At 38.7% G+C, this 24,655-nt stretch overlaps 1 protein-coding gene across 4 annotated transcripts; it reads right to left on the reverse strand.

Moving 5' to 3' along the window:
- Positions 1 to 5,982: 5,982 nt before the first annotated feature.
- On the reverse strand, positions 5,983 to 24,383 carry LOC131301944 (uncharacterized). Of its 4 annotated transcripts, XM_058328467.1 has the most exons (9): positions 22,253 to 24,383; positions 21,715 to 21,856; positions 21,500 to 21,582; positions 19,894 to 20,126; positions 18,749 to 18,835; positions 11,374 to 11,473; positions 9,095 to 9,396; positions 7,046 to 7,796; positions 5,984 to 6,915 (listed from the first exon to the last, which is right to left on the reverse strand). In XM_058328467.1, exons 1-7 carry the CDS (start codon positions 24,119 to 24,121, stop codon positions 9,184 to 9,186), a joined length of 2,727 nt encoding a protein of 908 aa, XP_058184450.1. In that variant the 5' UTR covers positions 24,122 to 24,383; the 3' UTR covers positions 5,984 to 6,915; positions 7,046 to 7,796; positions 9,095 to 9,183. The 4 variants fall into 4 exon arrangements, with proteins under 4 accessions (XP_058184451.1, XP_058184450.1, XP_058184449.1 ...); XM_058328468.1 differs by having other exon boundaries at positions 5,983 to 7,796; positions 21,715 to 21,853; XM_058328466.1 differs by having other exon boundaries at positions 5,984 to 7,796.
- Between the last annotated feature and the right edge of the window lie 272 nt (positions 24,384 to 24,655).

Genomic DNA, 24,655 nt, shown 5'->3' on the forward strand with positions numbered 1-24,655 from the left:
GTCTTTAACGGATTCAATCGTGAGGCTTTAAAACAGAAATGCTAGGGGTACAACAAACCTTGTATACCCGTCACGCATAGATCTATTTTGAGTCCGTCTCGGATCAAAGATGATTTGAGCCATTCATTTTGTTCGAAATATTTTGTTTAATATCCCTGTAAAAAATCATTTTAATTCGATACCGGTAAGGGCATTTACGATTTACGAATCATACAATTTTGCTTCAGAATTTAGATTGAATTTTTGAAGCAAAGTTAGATGATTTGTAAATGTCCTTACTGGTATCGAATTGAGATGATTTTTTATGGGGACTCTAAACAATATATTTTGAACAAAATGAACGGTTCTAATCATCTTTGAAGAACCCAAGACAACCACAAAATGAATCTGCATGCGACTGCTGTGCGGGATTGCTGTACCTGTAGCACTACTGCTTGTAAAAATACCAACCATCTTATAATACTAATAATACAGAAAAGAAAAACTTTCTTATAAGCCGAAAAAAAAGTGTGCCACATGCACATTTAGTAATTAGTACATTAGTTGGAAGCACATTAGTTGCCCTGTGCGAGCAGCCGTAGTAACTTTTCCGTCTGTTGGCTTTATGAGGGCCAGCATTTACCCTGTACTCAAGATGTTTTGTGCTAGTGCAGGGCAAATATTTGGGAGGAATAACTGCATTCACCCGTCAATGGTGTATGGACAGCATTGCGAAACCCCTTATGTCCGTCTGCCGCTAAGTGCAGAACTCTGTACTGACCTTTAAAAATTAAGTTGCACATTTCCCTAATAGTAATAATTTTTAGGTGCATTGGTTAACCCTTGATCCAACACCGTCGCTTGTTGTCCATGATAAATCCGAACAGCAATTTGATAAAACAAACTAATGCTATCGCCTATCGCCCTCATGGGTAAAGCTAGGCCAAAAGTTGGAGTAGTCAGACGTCATTGAAAAAGGACCTTAAAAATAACGAGAGAGAAAAATAAAAATAAAAACTGATGAGGATTCTAAAATGGAAAATGAAAGTATGAATGACGAAGATATACATGTCCTGGTCGTGACATTTTATTTTAGGGGGCGACGATTCGCAACTCTGTATTTTCTCTATTAGCACACTTCCTTCACTTAATTCATCTCCAATATTTTAAAATACAAATTTTCTCCATATAACCCATTAAATGTACATAATCTTTCCATTATACCCTTCAGATCTTCTTATTTGCCCGATGTTCCCAAAAAACAAAACCCTTCTCCTCTCTTCCTCCATAGCCACCGCCCCAAATCCTCCATATCCAACGACCGCCGCACCACCGCCCCTCTATCCACGCCTCCATCATCTCCACCACAGCCCGCCATAGCCACCACCACCAAATCCATAACTCCGCCACTCCTTCTTGTCCTCTGCCGAACAGTATACAAAAAATCCTTTGTATATACATTTCGATAATTAGCTGTTGAAAACAAATATCAATTTCGATAACTAGATGTCGAAATTGTATACACTATTCGGTAACTAATTGATGAACTCTAGTAAACAAAAGTCCTTTTAAAAAAAGTATGAATTTCGGTAACTAAATGTCGAAAATGTATACACAATTCGGTAATTAACTGCCGAACTAGGTATTACAAAATTAATATACATATTTTCGGTATTTGATTGCTGAAATTATATATATATATATATATATATATATATATATATATATATATATATATATTATAGTAACTAACTATCGAGTACGGTAATGTTTTACTGTAGTTAACTACCGAAATTACTCAACTTTTTCAAACCCGAAACACCGAAAAACTGGTTTAAAAATTTGTAAATTTTGAGCGAAGTTGGCTTCTCCCATGCGAATTAAGTTGGGTTCTTTTTCTTCACAACATTTTTATTCTCCTAGCCCATCATACCGTTGCCGATAGAATTTGATTCCATTTCAATTTCAAAATCGAAACCAAGAAGTGGGTCATCTTTGGCTCTTGCTCCTTCATTGAGATTGGAATGATGAACAAGCTTGAGAGGGAGGAGAAGAGAGAGAATGTTGATGAAGAAGAAAGAGGGATGGGTTTTGGTTGTGTGGAGGAACCAGTCGGAGAAGAGAGAGGATGCAGCTGAAGAAGAAAGAGGGATGGGTTATGGTTGTGTGGAGGAACCAGTTGACTGGTTCATCAGTTGATTTCTTTTTCCTTTTTTTTAAAAACCATGGCTGGTGAATTTGAGGGGGAAGGGGAGGAAGATGATGTTGGGGCAAGTAAGTCATTTTGCATTTGGGGTTATGTTGTAATTAGTTGAGAAATTTTAACGGGTTATTAGAGAAAATAGAAGGTTGTGAATAACCGCCCCCTTATTTTATCGAACACGCAAAAAACATTTATAAAACAACAGTTAGAACAATCTACTTAACAAATGCAGTGAAAAAAAATCCTGGTTTTTACAAATTTTAACGTCCACATTTTACGATGTCACGTAAAGAAATTGCATTCCCAATCTAACAAAACAAAAATTTCCCCCGTCTTGAAGGAAAGCCAATTCAACTTTGAAGTTTTACTACAGTATTCAAAATTACAAACTCGTAAAAGCTGTGGAAAAACATATGACCATTTCGAGACAGAAGTCGATACGACAACACCCTTCCAACAAAAAAATGATAATGTTACTTCTTAAGGAGCTAGCTAACACCTGGGCTGAATGGAACGAAAGCGTAATTGGCAAGACCTTGCGCAGTCTAAACATGAATGAGGTAGGTGTGGAGCCTTACAATCTAACGTCAAACCAAATTCAAGCGTGTGCAACCCGAGGGTGAGGTTACCGGGTCCTTCTGACAGTTTCTTTGCTTGAACAGTTCGAAGACTTCACAATTTACCAGGTGCGTAAGGAAAAGAATTGCAGACAAGAAGAGTTAAGAAGTTTTTATGGCTTGCGAAGATGGAAATTATGACGAACAATGTGAAACTGAATTGCAATCAAAAGGAAAAGGAAAAGCAAAAAAATACATAAAGAGCTGGACTTGGATAAGCATTTGCAAGAACACTGAGTTAAATTAGGAGGAAATTGACACGCAGAGTGCTGGTTTGAGGGACGGTGACTGTGTCCTCAAAACGTCTTGCAACCGGATATCTATAGAACTCATTGCAACATCTACTCAGTAGCGGATGCACAACTTCAGTTCTTTTGAGCATTTCAGCATGAAACAAAGATAACGGTGAAACTCCTAATTGAAATTCTATACATGAGCCGATGGTCTCTTGATTCGGTCCACACAAAAGTTTCACTAGTAACTACTGAGATAATAGGGCCTAGGGGAGAAAAGCATGGATCGTGGAGTAACCGCCTCCTAACTAGGAATCTAACTTATCTATTATTTTCAGCTGTTTGTTCCATGCTCGTTCAAACCATACGAATCTGCGCTGGAAGAATTTGAAACAAACTGATTGGTGGTATCTTGGTCGATGCATAACAAACAGATTGGTGGTATCATGGTTGATGCATGTAAGCAATCTTATCTGGTTTACAACACCAGGTCTTGCAAACTAAATCCTGAATGATATGATACTGACTTCATTGTTGAGGTCAGTTTAAGGGATATGGTCCCGGCCCAAAACTACAAAAATTCTGACATTTCTTTTATCTCTTTTGCCAGGAATCAGAAAATTGCTTAATTTCTTCTGCAGTTTAAATAAGCCTGACACACCTTCAACAGAACGTTGGAATGTAATTAACAGGGAAATGGAAATATTGCACTCAGATATATGATCTCTAGACACAACTTCAAGTTGACGGTACCTCAGACCGAATAGTGGGTAGGAACATAGAAACCTTTAATTTACTTTGGAGGAAACACCGATAGCAACACTAAGCACCCTTGATCGATATAGCTGCAGTTTTTCCTGATCATCTCCGAACCATTTGAATGATCGCTTTTGGGCTCTGCAGGCACATCCAGAATGGCTGGTAAAAAGGGTCACAAATGAGTCTTATTAATGTCCACCATTGTGAGCATGCCACGTGAGAAACTAAAACATGCGGTCGATAACGCCATAAAATTGAGAGAGAGAGAGAGAGAGAGAGAGAGAGAGAGAGAGAGAGAGAGAGCAAAACAGAAAAATAACTAACAATTTATATTCTGGCAATGGAATACCATCAAGACAACCAAACTGACAATGTGACCCCTAAAAAAAGAAAGAACCAGCCAAGTTCCTCAATGTATTGTCTAAATAATTTCAACGGATCTAAATGCCTGCAGGTTCAAGAAAACCGTATTAAGAACGTGTCATGGTCGTTGAGAACGGGATTATTAAAACGTGGAGAGAGGGCCGATAACGTGGAGACGGCGTTTTTGCCAAACGATTCTAGTTTGAAATGGGAGGGCTGGTGACCGAGAGACCCATGGGTTTGAGGGACATTTTCAAGAAAGGATCATGGAAGATTGTCGGTGCCTGGAAAAGAAAATGGTACAAGATCCGCTGGAAGCTTAAGGTCTGATTAGCAGATGAAGCTGCAGAGAGTCTGACCGTTTGATGGTTGCACCCTTACGGTATGACTACAAGAATGAAATGCAGACAGGGAGAGAGAGAGATGCAAAATTCAAAAAAAAATAAAAAAAAGGAACTAAATATGTAAAAGAACGACATTTTTAGATTACTGGAACATATTTCAATTTCATTTGCAATGTTGTCAATGAGTTATATGTTTGATTCCATACATTCATTACACTTTGCAAAATTCAAGGGCTTTTCTTTCCTTTTTTCCTGTGTTCTGGTATGGCATAATTGCATATATATCTACATATATGTGTTTGTATATGGACATATTCATCTCTCTCGTTACGATTGCATTGTGGTGGTTGTATTTGGTAGCCATAATGCATGATCGGGATAGTTGTTGTAGGATTGTCGATGAAGTTGAACGCTCAATAAGCTTTGATGAAATACTCATGAAATTTATAGGTCATAACTTATAAGAGCTACGGAGTATTAAAGAAGAAGAACGATGGGAGAGAAACTATAGCAAATTAAAGGAGTGTATACAATATAAACATTGTGCATTGATGGATATCTTGTGCATGTGCACCTCCTATGTAAGCAGATTTTGATTGACGAATAGCTAACAAGAACGAACACGTCTATCGACCTCACATGTCCTTGTCTGACCCAAACATACATGACACCATACGTTCCGCAAGTAAATTTTACATGCTTAATTGCGTCTAGCTTCTTCATTATATGTTGTCAAGTCAGACACGTTGGGACATGCTAGGGACACATACCACAATTTTGAAAAACAGAGACGGACTCAAATTTGTCATGGATGCTTAGTTCGTGAATATATAGTGAATTCCAATTTACATCTTCGTATTAGCCATATTAGTTGGGTTTTTTAAATCCTCATTCAAGAGAAAATGCTATGCCAAGTCTCCTAGTACCATCCTACTTCACAAATAACAATGGTGTACCCCTTGGAGATGTATTTGGTTGGATAACTTTCTTATCTAACGACTCTTGAAGTTGTGTCTTTAACTCTTTTAACTAAACAGGAGCCGAATGTAGGGAGTCATTGAAATTGGTTGGGTTCCAGCGACATCTAGGACAAAATCAATATCTCGATCCGGAGGTAAATTGTCAGGGAACACATCCCAAAAATCTTTCACCATAGGAATATCACAGACATCAATATCTTTAGATCATGAATCAGTGATGCTAACTAGATACCTTGACTTCTCTTTCTAAGGAAATGATGAGCATGCATAAGTGAAATAAGATAAGGAAGTGATACAACCCTCTTTCCTTGAAATACAAGATTACGTTGAGATGGATGTTTAAATATGACTTTTTTTTTCTACACAATCAATTGGTGCCTGATACTTGGTCAACCAATCCATATCGAGAATGACATCGAGTTTCTTTTCTACACAATCAATTGATGCATGATACTTAGTGTACCAATCCATACCGAGAATGACATCAAAATCTTGAATATCAAGAGGAATCAAGTCAACAAATAAGGTAACTTCTCCTACCATGATATCACATAATTTGTACATAGACGTGCTCGACATGGAAATTCTCGATAGTGTAGATACACATAGCACGTAGCATAATAGCTCAGGAGGTGTAGATAGGCATGATGCAAACCGACGAGAAACAAATTTATATATAGAACTTGAACAAAAAATAACATGAGCAGGACAGCCACATATTAACATAGTACCTGAAACAACCTAAAACAATGAAATCAGCTTCTAGAATGTTGTTGGGCGCTAAAGCAAAACACCCTTTCTTGTCCCATTTGATCATCCGTTCCATTGCCCACCTTGTTCTTTGAAGAATCATATGTAGAAACATTATGTCTAGGCGCATTTCCAGTCTTGTTCATGGGACAATCTCTAGTATAGTGACCCTTTTGACCACACTTGAAACACTCCCCCTAGTAGCCAACATGGTTGTCCCGAATGATACTCTTCACACGTGTAGTATGGTTGTCCATTTTCACCTCTTGGCATAAAGGATCCCGCACTAGAAGCCTTTGTGTTTTGCCTCTTGAAATCGCTAAAGCTTTGTATCCTTCTCTTTAGATCCCTTCTCTTTTTCATCACTCTACAAAATCAAAGCTCTGTCAATAACCTCAGCATTGGTAGACAACTTCAACAATTTTACCTTAATTTTAAAATCATCTTCAGCCTCCTTCGAATTTTCTTGCTTTTTTGTCTTCTGTATCAACAACAAAAGTGGCAAAGCGTGACAATCGAGTAAACTTTGCAGTATACTCACTCACCGTCATTTTGTCTTGCTCCAAGTTTAGGAACTCAACAATTGTTCTTTTCTCAAAAGGAGGAAAGCACATTGCATTAAAGACTTCCTTGAAATGATCCCACTTCATATTTGGTTCACTCTCTTTGATGGTCGAACACCATAAACTAGGAAACAAACAAACAAGATACCACCCCTCATTCTTCTTTCAGTAAACAAGTGCAGTATTTTAAGACAATAATGAAGTTTTTGACTAATATTGTGTGTATAACAGAGTGCGAGAGAGATGAGATTTACCTATGGGAAGTACAAGATAGGCGCTCATGGTCGCTTAGGGCCGAGATGGTGTCGTGGAGACAGAAAAAGTTGCGGCGATTCGAGAGAGAGAGAGAGAGAGAGAGAGAGAGTTAGTTTTGGAGTGATAGATTTTTTTTTTTTTTTTGATAAAGATTTTCAAAGGCTTTTCCAGCTAACCAAGTAACTGGTTTTTTGTGATTACAAATTTTGTTGGCTGTGATTCAATTATGAAGATCCAACGGTGGGTAGGGGGATACCATATCCCCAAACAGGGAGGGTGGCACAATATAAAGCTGTACCAGTATATAAGCAACAAGTGTTGGTAGTCATACGCTTCTCCATAGGAGCAGGCATAAAGTAGACAGCTTTTTGTCCTTGGAAATATGGGGGACACGCCGCTCGGCCACTCCCTAGAGACTTGTATCTCACAAGCAATGCGCTCCACACATCTGCGGGCTCCATTGCTTGTGAGAGAGGAGTGTATGGGGAGTGGCCGAGAGGCGTGTCTGTAGCATCCCTCTTTTGTTTGTTATCAACATCTAGCCATTCATGTATGCCACAAATATTAAGTTAGAATTCTTAACCACCTGTATTTAGATAACAAAATGTAAAATCTAGTAGTATTAGACAACAGCAAAAGTAAACTACAAAACCCACATATTATCACCAGACCTCTCTTTGATCCGCTTAACATGATGCGCTTAAAACTCCATGGGCATCCTAGACAAGATATATACACTGCAAAATGCTCCTGTGGAAGAAGACACAGGAGAGAAACATCAGCAACTGAGAGAGAGAGAGAGAGAGAGTAAATACCAAGTAACTGCATAAACATCAAATCAAACTACAGGAGTGCTGTATTCTTTTTTGCTCCCACCTATTCTACCACTTGCGTTTATAGAATTCTGATGAACATAAGAACCTCATGGTATTTGTGCAGCAAATAAGTTAAATAGAAAAGACATGGGACTAAAGTTGTACTGATTTCTGGAAAAAACCGAAAAAAACATCCACTATTTAGAATAAGTGATATGGTCCTGCCAGGTGAAACATAAAGGAAGTGGACAAAGGCAAAAAACTGGGAAACCATTGCTGAGTCATACGGTGCAGAACTGGAAAAGAGTAGAACAATTCAAGCTAATGGCAGTAAAAGACGAAGACGAAAACAAAATTAGATAGCCAGTCAGTAAGGACATTGAATTTGTACAACTTTCAATAGGGTTACTATGTTGAGCGTATAATAAAAGGCAATTTTAAAAAATAGGAATTTTTTTATTTTTACCAACTATTTAATTGATTCTCAGCAAACCCAAAGGAGTCTTTAGCTCTAAAAGAACCACAAACATAAAATGGCTAATTTTAGTTTTGCCAAGTTCTAAAAGAACCACAAACATATAATTGCTCTTAAAACATGCTTCTTTTATACATGTATTGGATTTCGTCAAAGGAAGTTGTCTTTGTATTGACCCTCCCCTTCTACCTCCTCTCCCTCTTCCTCTCTCTATTTTATTCTAATCGGATACATCTACCCTCGTTTCTTGGGTCAAAGATGCTTTCAATAATTTGATGACCATAATAGCACAACTGAAATATCGTTGTGATAGATGTTGAACCAATTTGTTAATGAGAAGATTCTGTGAACATTGAAAGCATGTTAAAGAGAGAAAAGAAGAACCATTCATTTAATCAAAAGATGCTATTATATGTTATGCTTAAGGGTATTTCAGTAACGTTAGACACTTTTCATTACTTTTGACAGAAAAATTAACAATCTCGCTTTGCTTGTGAGTTCAGGGGGTATAAGTATGTAAAAATTTCGTTGATGGTGAGTTAGTGGGGATTGGATAAAAGCAATTATATAAGCATCTATATTTTACAATTTCCCCATCAAAATACGACAAAGGACAATTATATATGCATGCATGAAAAAAGAAGAAGAAGAAGACAACTACAAAAATAACAAGACAGGGGCAAGAATGTCTGCATATTGTGTGAACAGCTACTGAGAGTGAAGAACAAAAAATCAATGAGAAAAGAAAGCAAACATACGTCAAAAGAAAGTACCTTTGACTTATATTGTTAAACCTTGAACCTGTCTTCCCAAAAATGACACTCCCTGTTTGATAGTAACAAAATTACTAATGAAAAGTACTTCCTCCTTCAGTGAACTGCTGCTTTGATAAAGGTTTCTGCAACATTTGCGCACCAGGTAACACAATTAAATTCATACGTTTCATTTCGTTCTTTTCTGGTTCTTCAAGCGGCTTGAAACCGAAGACAGAAGTCCATGTTTCCACAAGTTCAGAGACAGCAAGTATGACAAGTTTCTCAACATTCATGGAGCACAGCGCCTGACAATAGATTCAGAAATGTAACATCAGGACATAGGCATACCAATGTCCTAATCACTTGACCCAACAAGAGATAAAGGTGTGGATTTAAATCAAACAAAAGCATCATGCAACCAAAAATTTTATATCAAGAAGAATACGAATCACACCTGAAATGAATGTTTTCATATGCAGGTGTGGCTCCAATATAGAGCATAGAAGGAGATAGACAAATATTATATCCAGGGAAAAGCGCGCTTCCTCAAAATATGGAATTTTTCTTAACAAGAACTAAATAACAAGGTGGAAAGCTTTATGACTAAAAGAGAGGGTCAGTCAACCTTTTAAACCTTACTGCAAATGCCCAAGTCTCTCACTTCTGAAAAAGCATTCTACATGGTATCAGAGGATGCTCATGAAATGGGTGGTAATGGCTCACTGGCTGAACATGCTATGGCAGTTGGAAGCCCCTCTTCCCTGAGGGTGGTTTGTAACTCTGGTCTTCCCCTCTAAACCTTTTTGATTAGTAGAAAACATAAGAGTGAGCTCATGAATCATGAGCCTGCTAGATTGTCACTAAGACAGTTTCAAAACAAGGAATATGGCCAGTGCTGAAGTTACATGGTCTGCATTTTACAAGAAACTGCCATGAGCATTTCTGGAAAAGTTTTACACCAAGAAGGTATAGTCCAAGGAACACTAGATCAATCTGAACTTATCCAATGAGAGCTTCTTGTCTAAGGGTATCTGCACTTGCTGTTTTTTGGTTAGCACATTTACTAACACAAAACAAACCACACAATTAACTGGGCATCCCTGGAAAGTGCATACAAACCAACTTATACCACCAGCAACTGATGTCAATACAATGCTATAATCCAAAGACCAAAAAGGCCACTAATTTTCAGAACAAGACTCGGACATCGCTAACATGATATGAAGTATAAGGACTATACGACTTATAAGAGTAACCTATTGAGATCAGTTTCCGGGATTCCCCTCCTGCCCTTCATGTACAAATGCAAACCCTGATATTACACTCCATCTCAGAAACCACAGCTCTTATGCTCAAAATTCTGCTATTCCAAAATTCCATCCAAATTTCATATGTAGCAGCAGCCATTGATAGTATAACATTTAAACGTGGCGTTCTTCAAAGATTTTCTAGCCCATCCACTTCACCAGCAAGATTCAAGTGCCTTCTAAAAATTCCCTTTTCCCTTAACAAATGATACTAGAGCTGACCCAAAAAAAGGCATTCAAAAAATAAGTAGCGATGAGATCTCATTCCCCGATTACAATGGAGACCCTCAGAATCAACCTCATCTTCGCACATGGTGAGAGAACCAAATCATTCAGCATACAAGGCCTAGGATATAGATAATATAACAAGTAACATCATGTTTGTAGGTAATTCAAGAAGCCTATAACTGAATATAGGTACATAGAGAACTCATTTACAAGTCACCTCTTGTTTAGAGGAATGTTTGAGATCAGTAGTTAAATCAACTGGAGTTCACTAGGTGAGACCTCAGTGGCTTAAGTCTCACCCCTCCATTATTAGACATTGGGTGGAAATATAACAAGTAAGCTTGGCAGTGTAAATGCTGTTTGAATGCTTGAGAGCTTCCATGAGACAAAATATTATACCATCAAGCGATGCAAGTTTACCACCAACATTTATACTGCACTGGCAAGCTGGGAAACCTTCCACCAGTTTTCGTCTCAATCAAATTTTTTTAAGTGGGAATTATATTCTGTTCTAGCAGCTCCACCATCACCCCAATAGGAGTCAAGCACTTGAATCAATAAGACGTAGAAACGTCAAGCACTCAGTCTGAAATGAAGTGGCATTTTCATGTATTACCAAGAATGAAATGAAACCCCAGTATGATCAAATATATATCTAAACTGGAACACTTCAAAATTGTAGAAGCCCTCTAATGACAAGAAATTAAATTATATTTGTTGGGCACTGAAATATCATACTCGACATACCGATTCAATTACGTTTAGAAGCCGACGACACATCCCTTGATACCGATAAATATACCGCGTCCCAATGAATGGCAGCTCTGCTATATGATTCCCATGTATCCTATTGGACAAGGTAGCAGACATATTAAAATCGGAAGAAAATTAAAAACACAATATGTTCACGTCAGAACCTCAGCAAAGTCATTTTACTGCAGGTCTAGGAGCAACTAGAAACAGAAGATTTAAAAGGAAGGCTATGTTGCACCTCTTGGATCACATAATTTCCTTGGTAAGTTCATAAAGTTTAAGGATGAGACTTGATCTGCTAATTAAAAAGTTGAAAAGAAGGTGACATGCATCTTCATGCATGTGAAAATTCTTATCCTGCTGATGCAAATAAGTTGTACTTTTTGTGCCAGTTAGTTTTATATTAAGCAAGATCAATCAACATAAGCAACACGCGTTTTCATTTTCTCCAACCCTTTTCACTTTCACACATGGTAATTATCAAATGGAGACTCAAAAAATTTGACGGTTACCAGCTAAGCAGCTATCACTTAACCTTACTGAGATCTAGTACCTGGAAAACAGCGAGCATAAACAGATATTTGGAATCTGACAAATCTCATAAAGTGGAAGCATCATTCATTGCAACAGACTCTTTAAAATTCTATAGCAATGATATCACCCCGGAAAATAAGGAATGTATAATGGACATATCTTTAACACGAATCGCCAAAATGTGACTGATACACACACTTTTATTGTAGAACTGCGGGCAAGTCTTTTCGTTAAAACTACAAGTACGCTTTTCCCCTTTATTACGAGATTGGATTGAATGCGAGTGCTAGAACGTCAATTGGGTTGGTATGCTTATCTTATTATCCAGAAAACCTAACCAACTTTAGTTTTAAAAAAAAAAATCCACCAACTGCGTACCTAATCAAACTAAAATTGCTGACGTATACAAAAAGTGTCTTTCCCTCATCTACGAAATTGTTCTCTCCCATTCCAGCTCTAAAAGGAAAGTTAAACACCATACTTTAGGTTTCTACAAGATATATGGACCACACTGCCTTGATCTCAAGCGAAAGGCACACGTTCTTAGAAACACAAATCTTCTAAAACTTGGAGGAAACATCCCTACAATTCCAACAAAACTGGGAAAACTCTGGATGACATTCAAAAGCAAGAAATTGTAAAGACTTGCTAGAAGTTCTCTAAACCTTATGATTCATCAGAAAGTAAGCAACACATAATCTCTGCAGAAGCAGGGAAACCTACAGAGAGATGCCTACAAGGTAAACTCAAAGAATGTGCTTTAAAAAGTTCAATTATCAGTGGAGGCACTTCGAAATTTCGGGTCATATACAAGAAATTCTAAGGTAACTATTGAAGTTGAGCAGAAAGCACAAAATATCTGGGAAACCTTTTGCATTCCCAAGTCTGATATCGAATAACAGAAAAAAAAAATTCCATAATAGCTATCTTTAAAAAGACTTTATGCTAGTTAATTGAATTTTCAATCGCCTTCATTGACTTTCTTAATTCTTTCAGAGTTCAACTAGACAGACGTCATTTGTTTTCTTCATGTGATAACAATGCTTGATTGCATAGTTAATGTTGTTTTACTTTATATAGCAGTATTTCCATGTTGTGATTGCAAGAAAGGCCAACAAAGCCTCAGCTATATAATTCATGCATACATCGTCATTAATTAAGTAGATAAAAATAACAGAGAACTTTAATAACAATGATTATGAAGGATAATAAGAGAGTGATAAGCCTAGTCCTAGGCTGATGGCTTATGGAAATTGTAAAATTGGGTGCAAAGATTGAGACCCAAAAGTTAGGGTTATTTTCTCATTACGTTCAATTATACAAGAGTAAAGGAATAATTACACTCTACATCCTTATCTACTAATCTATTTACATAAGAGATTAATTATGCACTAATTGCACACTACACCCATAATCTTAACATTCCCCCTCAAGTTGGTGCGAAGATATCAATCAAGTCCAACTTGAACACAATGGGATGGAAACTCTTACTATCAAGTCCTTTTGTGAATATGTCAACTAATTGATCTTCAGATCTCACAAAAGGCATACATATCAAACCCTCGCTCAGCTTCTCCTTGATAAAGTGCCTGTCAATCTCTATATGCTTCGTTCTGTCATGCTGAACGGGATTATGAGCAATGTTTATGGCAGCTTTATTGTCACAGTAGAGTTTCATAGGACCATTATCAGAAAGTCCCAAATCACGCAATAAGGTTTGGAGCCATAAGAGCTCACAAACACCATGTGCCATAGCTCTATACTCAGCTTCTGCACTAGACCTAGCGACCACAGATTGTTTCTTACTCCGCCAAGTAATCAAATTCCCCCCTAGGAAAGTACAGTAGCCAGAAGTAGAGCGTCTATCATCCACAGAACCAGCCTAGTCGGCATCAGTAAATGCCTCCAACCGCAAGTGACCATGATTGGAGAATAGAATTCCTTTCCCTGGAGCTGATTTGAGATACCTCAAGATACGATAAACTGCATCCAGATGTGAAGTACGAGGGTCATGCATAAACTGACTAACAACACCCACTGCATAAGTAACATCTGGTCGGGTGTGAGCTAAGTATATCAGTCGACCTACAAGTCGCTGATACCTCTCCTTATCAGTGCGCTCCCCCACATCTCCACTAAGATGATGATTCGCCTCAATAGGAGAAATTGCAGGTCTACAACCCAACATACCTGTTTCTTCCAAAAGATCAAGTATATACTTCCGTTGGGAGATAAAGATACCTCTATCAGACCTTGCCACTTCCATTCCAAGAAAATATCTCAGTGGTCCCAAATCCTTAATCTCAAATTCTTGAGCCAAACTAGACTTAAGATTGAGAATCTCATCCACATCATTGCCTGTCATTACTATATCATCAACATAAACAATAAGGACAGCAATCTTACCAGCACATCCCTTGATGAACATAGTATGATCTGCATGGCTCTGTTTGTAACCAAACCTCAACATAGCCTTTGAAAATCTGCCAAACCAAGCTCTAGGTGATTGCTTCAACCCATAAAGAGCCTTCTTCAATCTGCACACCTTTCCCTCAGTCTCAGAGGAAGAAAAACCTGGTGGTACATCCATATACACCTCCTCTTCTAGCTCCCCATGAAAGAATGCATTTTTTACATCAAACTAGTGAAGAGGCCAATTCAAATTGGCAGCACAAGAAATTAGAGCTCGCACACTGTTCATCTTTGCTACAGGGGCAAACGTCTCCTCGTAGTCAATACCATAGGTTTGAGTAAAACCCTTGGCGACAAGTCTTGCCTTGTATCTTTCAACTGTACTATCAGCATTTTGCTTGACAGTGAAAACCCACTTGCATCCCACTGATTTCTTTCCTCCTGGGAGTGACACCAGCTCCCAAGTGCCATTCTTTTTCAAAGCCGTCATCTCCTCTACCATAGCTCTTTTCCACTCATATATCATGAATGCATCCTGCCAATTCTGTGGAATAGATATAGAAGAAAGAGATGAAACAAAGGCATGGTATGAAGGAGATAAACGATCATAAGAGACATACTGGGAAATGGGATGTTGAGTACATGACCTAACACCTTTTCGAAGAGCAATAGGAAGATTATCAGAATCAATAATAGGAGGTTCAATGGGAGAAGATTCATTACCAGATGAAGAGTCCGGAACTGAAACAGGGGATGGTGATTGGCAATGTGGCAGTACACATGAAGATTGGCCTTTCTTTCCTTTCTTTTGATACGTTGCCAAGGTAGTAGGCCATTCACTTGGTCTGATACGCTTATCCCCATCCACTCGTCCACCAATGTCCTGTTTTGCACTATCAACAGATACTGGTTCCACTCCAGACTTCTCTTTCTCCCCCTCACTATGAAAAGGAAGAGACCATGACCATTGATTCTGAGGTGCAAACACCTCTTCCTTCCTCATCTCTTCCTGACTAACATGCTACTCCCCCTGAAGAGATGGAGTAGAGGGAGAGTAAAAAGACTCGGTTTCCCAAAAAGTGACATCCATAGAGACCAAAAACTTCCTAGAGTGAGGATCATAACATTTATAGCCCTTCTGAGTACGAGAATACCCAACAAAAACACACTTATGGGCTTTATGACCCAACTTGCCACCAGCAGGGTGGGGAGCATGAACAAAACACACACAACCAAAAACTCTCGGAGGAAGAGTCAGGACCTGAGAACTGTTGGGGAGACACTCAATAGGAGTTTTGAAGTGGAGAACACTAGATGGCATACGGTTGATTAGATAAGTTGCAGTCAAAATCGCTTCGCCCCATAAATATTTGGGAACATTCATGGTGAACAAAAGAGAGCGAGCAACCTCAGCAAGATGACGATTTTTGCGTTCAACAACTCCATTTTGTTGAGGAGTGTCAACACAAGTCGTCTGAAAAAGAATACCATTTTCATCCAGAAAGGCCCTAAAATTTCTATCAATATACTCAGTGCCATTGTCATTATGGAGAATTTTGATATTCGTGTCAAATTGAGTGCGCACCATCGCAGAAAAAGATTTAAAACAAGAAAAGACTTCACTTTTGGATTTAAGTAAATACACCCAAGTAACACAAGAATAACAATCAATAAAAGTGACAAACCACCGAAAACCTTTAAGAGAAGTAACAGGAGAAGGACCCCAAACATCAGAATGAATAACCATAAAAGGAGAGGCACTCCGTTTATTAATAGGTGCATAAAATGAACGTTTATGTTTTCCATGCTCACAAGCTTCACAAAAAAACTGACTCCTAGAACAATGCTTAATTAAATTAGGAAAAAGTTTCTCTAAAATCCCAAAAGAAGGATGACCCAATCTACGGTGCCACTGATGTAACATAGAGAGAGATGGACTCGTATTTGCTTGTAGAGCAAGACCACATGACATGGGTGAAGGAGGTGTAGACTCCAAAAAATAAAGGCCACCCTGTGCTTTACCACTGCCAATCACTTTGCCCGTGTTCAGTTCCTGAAAAACACAATGAGTAGGAAAAAAGGTTACTGAACAATTTGCAGAACAAGTAAGACTACTAACGGACAAAAGGTTAGTGGCAAAGTTTAGAATATGTAGAACTGAAGAAAGGAAAATAGAAGGAGAATAACGAACAGAACCTTTCCCTGAAATTGCAGAGAATGATCCATCTGCTTTTCTGACCTTATCCTTACCAGAACAAGTAGAGTAAGAATCAAATACAGAGGAACAACCTGTCATATGATCTGAGGCACCGGAATCTATAATCCAAGGAATAGTAGAAGAGGCAGTAAATGCACTAGTCGGAATACCTGTGTGAGCAAAATAGGATGAAGTGGGACCTGCTGTGGGAGTGGGAGCTATAGTAGATGGAGAATCAGCCCGAGCCATAAGGCGCCTGAGAGCTTGCATCTCCCCCTGAGAAAATCCACTAACATGATCAGAAGACACTTGAACCCCAGTATTGAACCCAGAATCAGCCAAGGTAGCTACGGTAGACTCCGAAACATGAGCCTGGGCCTGAGAACGCACGGGACCACGACTACGACCACCACGTGCACCCCCTCGCCCACGTGGGAGACGACCATGTAACTTCCAACAAAAATCCCGGGTATGGCCAGTGTTGTTGCACTAATCACACCGAAGGGACTCACGATCAATGGGCCCGCTGCTAGTATTAGACTGTGACTTACCACTCTGCAGATGAGGAACAAGTCCACTACGAAAAACAGATGGACCTTGTGGAATGGCAACCAAGGCAGAACGCTCAGGAGTAGAAGTGTCTAACATAGCACCCCTCCTACTCTCCTCCTGCAGAACAAGGGCATAAGCCTCTCCCAACGACGGAAACGGAATACGACCCAACACTTGCACTCTAATCGGATCATATTCTACATCAAGTCCAGCCAAAAAATCATAAACACGTTCTTTCTCCAACCGTTTTAACCAAGCAGCAGTATCAACAGCACAAACAGCCTGAAATCCTTGATAATAATCAAATTCCTGCCATGCTGCATTCAAATCAGCAAAATACACAGCAACAGAACGATGATTTTGTTCCAATGTACGGAGCCTCTTTCTCAACTCAAAACACTGTGCATCATTACCCTGCTGAGAATAGGTTTGGGCTGCAGTAGTCCAAATCTTATATGGAGTATCAAGAAGCAGAAAAGTATGACGAATATCAGCCCTCATAGAATTAAACAACCAGGTCATCACTAACGATTTTTGAGATTTAAAAGTCTTCAGTTCAACAGCCTCAACAGGTGGAGCAATATGACCCTCAATAAACTCTGACATCCCTTTGGCCTCAATAGCCAAAGTAAAACTGCGAGACCAAATCAGATAGTTGGTACCATCCAACTTAATATGACAAATATCTAGAGAAAAATTATCCTGAGTCCTTATATGACTCAACTCATCTTTTCCACTAGTGGAAGTCTGTTTTTTCTCCTCTGACATCTTGAAAGCAGAACAACGATGGCAAATAAATAATAAACAGTGCTCAGTAGCTTTGGAATTCCACAAAAAAAAAATTCAATAACTCAGTTCCAATGGCCTTATATAACTTCAACAAAACAACTGTATACCTTCGAAAGTTCAAAAGAAAACTACTGTATACCTTCGAAATCTCTTATACCCAGCCTTCGGAATATCTTAATCTCTTCCCCAACCTCGGATCTCCTTCGAATCTAACACCTTTCATTACACAAGAAGATCTAGAGTCCGAAACACATAGGAATCTCGATAGGCAAGGTCCGATGTATTTAGAAAAGGTCGGAAATCAGCCGGCATGCGTCGGCGATGCTGTACGATGGTCGGAAAACCAACGGCGGTGGTCGACGACGTGACACGACGGCTGACGAAGGTTTGTACGGTCTGGGTTTTGCTGGATCTATTTGGGTCAACGACGATCGGCAAGGGAAAAAAGAGATCGTGGCTGGTCGTCGGAAGCTAATCAATTAGAAGGACCAGCAACAAGATCGTCGGAATGGGTTACGCAGGTATATCGTTACCATGCTCTGATACCATGTAAAATTGGGTGCAAAAATTGAGACCCAAAAGTTAGGGTTATTTTCTCATTACGTTCAATTATACAAGAGTAAAGGAATAATTACACTCTACATCCTTATCTACTAATCTATTTACATAAGAGATTAATTATGCACTAATTGCACACTACACCCATAATCTTAACAGAAATAGAGGCCTGTTTAATTTTGTATCTTTAAGGTCCTTAAATAATGGAAATCAGAGTTAACAACTTCTTAATATGCCAACAACATTGTATTGGAACGGCAGATAGAGGTTGCTAGTATAACGGAGAGAAAATCCAGTAAATTGATGGTGATGCGGGTAGAGAAAAACCTTATGGATGCCACCGATATAATTTCATCACCCTTCTCAAGTATAGCAGTGAAGAATCCACTGTAGTTCAGCCGAGGAAAATTTGACCTAAGAACAATTTTTCAGAAAGAAACAAGGATTTCAGGACTGTCGGGTGATATAACGGCAAAAATAGAGATCCAATAAATTTATGCATAACTAACAGAATGAAGGATTACTTGGCACAACCTAAGGTAAACCACAAAGGTCAAGCAGAACAACACGGCATGACAACCATCAACCAAAAAGGACAAAGAAAACCCCTAAAAGCAATAGAAACCACATAATCAACATATGATCACAGTGGATAACCCTCTTGCAAATTGCCAACGAGAGCGCTGCAAAGTCCATATAATAAGAAAATCAAAAGTTGGCCAATTAGATTTGCTAAAAAGATAGTTGGATAAGTAATCACTATTTTCATATCTTTTTACCACTTGGGATTCTTTTGTGGTAATTTTCCGCTTTAATAGCATCCACTCATGTATACTGTGGATGTTGATGTAATAAGTAAAATGGGGTTGTCTTTTTTGTAGGATTTTAACAAATACTGGTTAGCATTTTACAAGGCAAAATATATTCGATTTGTGCCACCTAAGTGAAGTTTTTGTAGTTTACACTTTACACTACAAACTGTTTCCAGAGTTTTGAAATCAATTGCCATATTGGCTACAAGCCAGTTTGGCTTGACTCTTCTAGCGCTCCGCTATCCTTTTTCCTAATAAAATCTCATCATAAAGCAGCCATGTATCAATGAACTGGTATCATGCTAGGGACATTGAGTATTTACGCCAAACCGAAACTGCAGCTCCCTTTCCCTTATCCCCTCCTATCAGTTGTAAAAAGACAAACATCAATGCATCTGTGGTTCTTTGGTTTCAATATTCGATGTCCTCTAGTTTGCCTAATTGACATATTAACTACAATGAATCAGATGGATTAAAAAGGTGCATTCATATACCAGTGTCCATATCAAATGATATGTCACCATTTCATGCACAAACAACCAAAACCAACCTAACTCAAATATTTGCATCATTATCATCTAGAAATCTTGGAATTCAATTACTTAATGGAACAGGGTAAACACCAGGGCTTCCAGCAAAACAGAGTTAATCAGTGCTCACCCACAGTTATAAACAACATTAGGAATTATATTAATTCCACTTCTTTGGTCCACAATTGGCCAGAAACATTCGTCCATAATAGATAATGCAACAGCTAACTTGGAGCATTCAATTTCTGGAGCAGCTCTAAGAGATTTATCTTGGCTAATATCAGAACGGTGAAGAAGAGTCCATGAAAATCCGTCTTCCAAGGGATGGTTAATCGCACGAAGAACCTGTAGCTGCTCAAAGACCTAGTGAACAAGCATTACGTCCATTTAATAACCATAAGGTCCACTACATAGAAGACATTGAAAGATACTCAACACATAAGGCCGCATATAAAAAAAAATCATAAAGCCAAAAGAAAGGAGAAGTAAGGATGAGGCAAAATACACTTTGAAATCAAAACTGAAGGATAATTTAGCACAAACAGAAACATATATAATGGAATTGGGACAATAATTGCGAACTGAAACATATGCAGTTGGTTCAGCTGACTGTGGGGTCAACATAGTGTGTCAGAAGACTCTGAAGAATCACCGGTCACTGCAAAATCTAGTTTAGCTAATGAAGCGTGACAAATGCATTAATTATGAATACCATTTGATTGGTGAAGGGACATATAGTTCCATAGGACGAGAAAGCACACCATACAAATGGTGAGGGGATTATTAGCATGAGAGCCCTCAAGTATTATGATTAGTCTTGAAAGTATATGTAATACCTCTACATATTTTTGCATTCACACAGCGGCAAGTGGTCCCTTGACCCCACAGGATTCATAACCTAATCCTATGATATGAGCCGTGAAAAAAATGGCCCCATTATTGATCTCTTCTTCACATATCAATTATCAAGTTGAATTCACTTGCAACCTAATTGGGTTAATCCACCTCTGCGCATCGATAAGATCCTTGTATTCATACTTCAACTGGAAAAAAATGGAAGCAGATATCACTTCACTCTAAATTTGTCCCATCCTAGTAATATTAGTGGGTCCAATTAAGAGGGATTCTGGGAAACAAAAGAGGCCATTTAATTATGCCATTCTTAAGTACGGGCAAGATTACGTCCCACCTTTATTTGTCATTTGTGCTTTCAACTGTCAATGACCCTTCGTGTTTTCAACTGTCCCGATGGTGTTGCACTACCTTTGTTGAATTTTGAATGAGAAGATTCCTAAAACTCAGTCACTCAGCATTAGTCCACCAAAATCCGACTAACCAACGCAGTAAATTAGATCCAGTAGGATGATACAACATCGTAAGTTCACCTGAACAGTTAGTGTTAGAGAGTTTGATTTCTTTTGTTCAAAATTAAGGAAACTAGTTCCAATATGATGACAAACCATGGTAGTTCATCAAACCAATGTATTACTATCATCGGAACCTTAATCCACTAGCGCAAATTATTAACATGCAGGAAAGATTACCATTAACGTAAGGAATAGAATAGCAATAGTAACTCCTCTGCTTTTAAGTGCAGGCTTGAGGTTAGACAACATATTTAAGGAAAACCTACTCCAAATTTTTTATCACCAGGCCAATTTAACAACTAAAACAACTGGGTAATATCAACAGTTTAAGTACTTAAGTTGCAAAACTAATCAGCAGTGGTCTTGCACCTCTTTACACTCCTTCCCACAAAAGGATGGACAATTGGAATCAGCATGTACAACATCCTTCCCTTGAACAAAACTTTGGTGATCTACAAAAGGCAAAAAGTATTAGTGACTTGGGGAAAAAATAACTATCCCATGCAAGAAAACAGCAAATTACAAAGCTGAATAGACAATCGAGAGTTGAGGACAAATTTCCAGAACTATGACAAGTAAGGTACATTTTTGCTTGCACAAACGGCATTTGAGTAATGCAGAAACAGGAATGTCAGTACTCTGATCCCTTTGACAAGAATCCCCAACAATCATCCCACAAAACTTGCAAGAACAATATACACAATGCCAGTCACCAGAGGGGACCTTCTGCAATGCAAAGGAAAACAATGGTTACACTTACACCTTTTATCAACAAAACAATGTCTGGGCCAGTAAACTGAGATTTATCTAAGTCACCCATTTGGGTTTGACGGGAGAGAACTCAAAATTTTCAGAGGGCCTTTATTGAAGGACTTAATTTTTTATATTCTTAATGGGATTCTTAAATTTTTTGGCCCAGACTTGCAGGTCCAATTATTCAATTGTGCCATCTTAAGAAAACCAAGCCCTCTCGGGTGGTAATGAATAACAAGGTACCACAATACAATCCTGGACATTCGATGAGTGAAAGAATCACAAAGGCACATCAAAAAAGCTTTTGCACCTAATCTAAATCACTAATATGTATACATGTTTGAAAAAGTTTGGGCAATGCAACCATACTCGGAGATTTAAGCAACTTCGATGGAAAGTTGAAGGACAACCATCACAACAGATCAACTCCCCACCATCTCCGCACATGTTGCACCAATCATCACTTGAATCGTCACCAAAAACATAATGGAATCCAATGCATTCCGAACCTTTATATTTGCCCCACGAATATAGCAGGTACTGTAACAGGGAAAACCCAGACTCTAATACATATATGTTCTGAAATGGTTGACCGAGTTTACTTCCCGCATGAGACTCAAACTCCGAAATGCTGATGGTTCCATTGCAGCAGTCGCACCAAATGCCATCTCTGGTTATCCTTCCTTCAATAGATACTCCAGTCGTTATAGCTTTCTTGTACTGAACCTTCCCAAGAACCGGAATAGTATCTAAATCAATCATCCACGAGAGAAGACTGCATTTCCCACCACGGTATACTATCTGTTTCGGTTTTCTTGTCAATGATTTCTTCTCTATCCTAAATAATTTGCAGAATTCCTCCTCCGCTACTGGAATGACTGCTGAACAACTCCTAGTATCAGCATCGCAGCTTTGGATTCTTTGTTGGAGAACTTTGCAGTCCAAGGTACTAGACCAGTGACCTTTTACAATGAGACTTGCATACACATTATCGGAAACGTGCTCATTATCAAGAGTTTTAAGCATACTCAGTAGGTTTTCTTTCCACAAATGCAAATCTCTAGTAGTACTAGTACTCTTAAGTTTTTCTCCACCTTCCTTGTGCTTATTCCTTTTCATCTGCTCTTTTACTACGGTTTTCTCACTTGAATGATTACCATATTTCCTCGCACCCATTTCCATCTCTCTCTCCGAGCCTTTCACCTTGAACAGTCCTTTTGCACTTTGTTTTCTCCTTCTAGAATCTTTCCCATTCTTGTCCATTTCAATGTTTCTCTTGCTTGAAACACCACTTTCCCTCTTCCCTTTACGCAGTGTAAGTCCCCCTTCCTTGTGCTTATTCATTTCCTTCTGTTCTTTCCCACTGATTTTCTCTCTTGAAATATGATGTGAACTCCTACTGACTGCTTCACTAGAGTTTGACCTATCTCCATTTTCCCTCAACCGTCCTTTCACATTTTGCTTTCTCCTTCTAACCCTTTTCCCATTCTTGTCCATACCATTGATAGCTTTACTTGAAGCACCACATACCCTCTTCCTTTTACCCACTGTAAGCCCACCATCAACTACCTTTACACGACCACCCACCTCCTCCTTTTCCTTTGCAAAATCATCCCTTTCGGAAATACGAATGCCAAGTGTTTCTCCCCCTTCCTTGCGCTTATTCCTCTCCCTCTGTTTTCTCACAACAATTTTCGCACTTAAACAACGATGTGAACTACTGACTTTCTTACTAGAGTTTGACCCATCACCATCTTTTATCGACCCAATTTTCTTCCGTCCCTCGGACCCAATCACCTTGAACTGTCCTTTCATTTTTTGCTCTCTCCTTGAAACATTTTCCCCATTCTTGCCCATATCAAATTCAATGGTAGTTTTGTTTGAAGCACTACTTACCCTCTTCCTCTTACCTAGTGTAAGTCCAGCATCAACCACCTTTTCACCTTTCTCCTTTGCAAAATCATCCCTTTCAGAAATATGAACCCTTTTCCTGCCCCTTCGTTGTGTCCCACTTTTAGGACTATCTGTAACATAAATATCATCCTTAAAGTCCATAATTTGAGACCCATTTCTCCGGCCTACCGTTTCACTATTGTCTAGAGAAGAAGGCGATGAATCTTTAACAAAACCCAAATCAGATGAAAGTAAAAACGTGGGTTTCTTCCGATTATCACCGTTGATTGTGGTTTGATCATTCTTCTTTCGACCTGAATCGACATTGTTACCTTGTTCCTTCATTGCATCGTTCTCTGAAGATCTCTGCCGCTTCTTTGATCATGCAAGAGCTCGGAGAAAAAATCTTGATGTTTACAATAACTTTGATCGTGTTCAAAGATAGAGGGTTTGGATCGACCTGTCAATGGGGATTGTGATGGAACTTGGGGACGAAGTTTACACAGAGCATAAGATGGACCTCATAAGATGAAGAGAAAGACTTCAGGTATTGAACCTTTGGCGGTGCCTTGTGTTGCATAGCACGGTTAACACTTCCGTTCAACTAGATTGGTACTCCGTACTACTATAATTCATTACTCTCGGTCAATTTAAAGGTGGCAATTCAACTCTAACCTGCCTCGTTCCGTTCGGATCAGAAATGATTTATATTGTATTTTTTGGAGGTTGGATCGGGTCAGAAATAATTGATGAGATCGGGTCGAGTTCAGGTTGGGGTTACTCCTTTCGGTACCCGCCCAGTCCGAAATTATTTTTTTGCATAAAAAATTATTTTCATTCTTGTACTTTTACTTTTACAATTAAAATATCACATGTAAC

This window comes from Rhododendron vialii, chromosome 9a (assembly GCF_030253575.1).
Source record: "Rhododendron vialii isolate Sample 1 chromosome 9a, ASM3025357v1".
Classification (NCBI taxonomy): domain Eukaryota; kingdom Viridiplantae; phylum Streptophyta; class Magnoliopsida; order Ericales; family Ericaceae; genus Rhododendron; species Rhododendron vialii.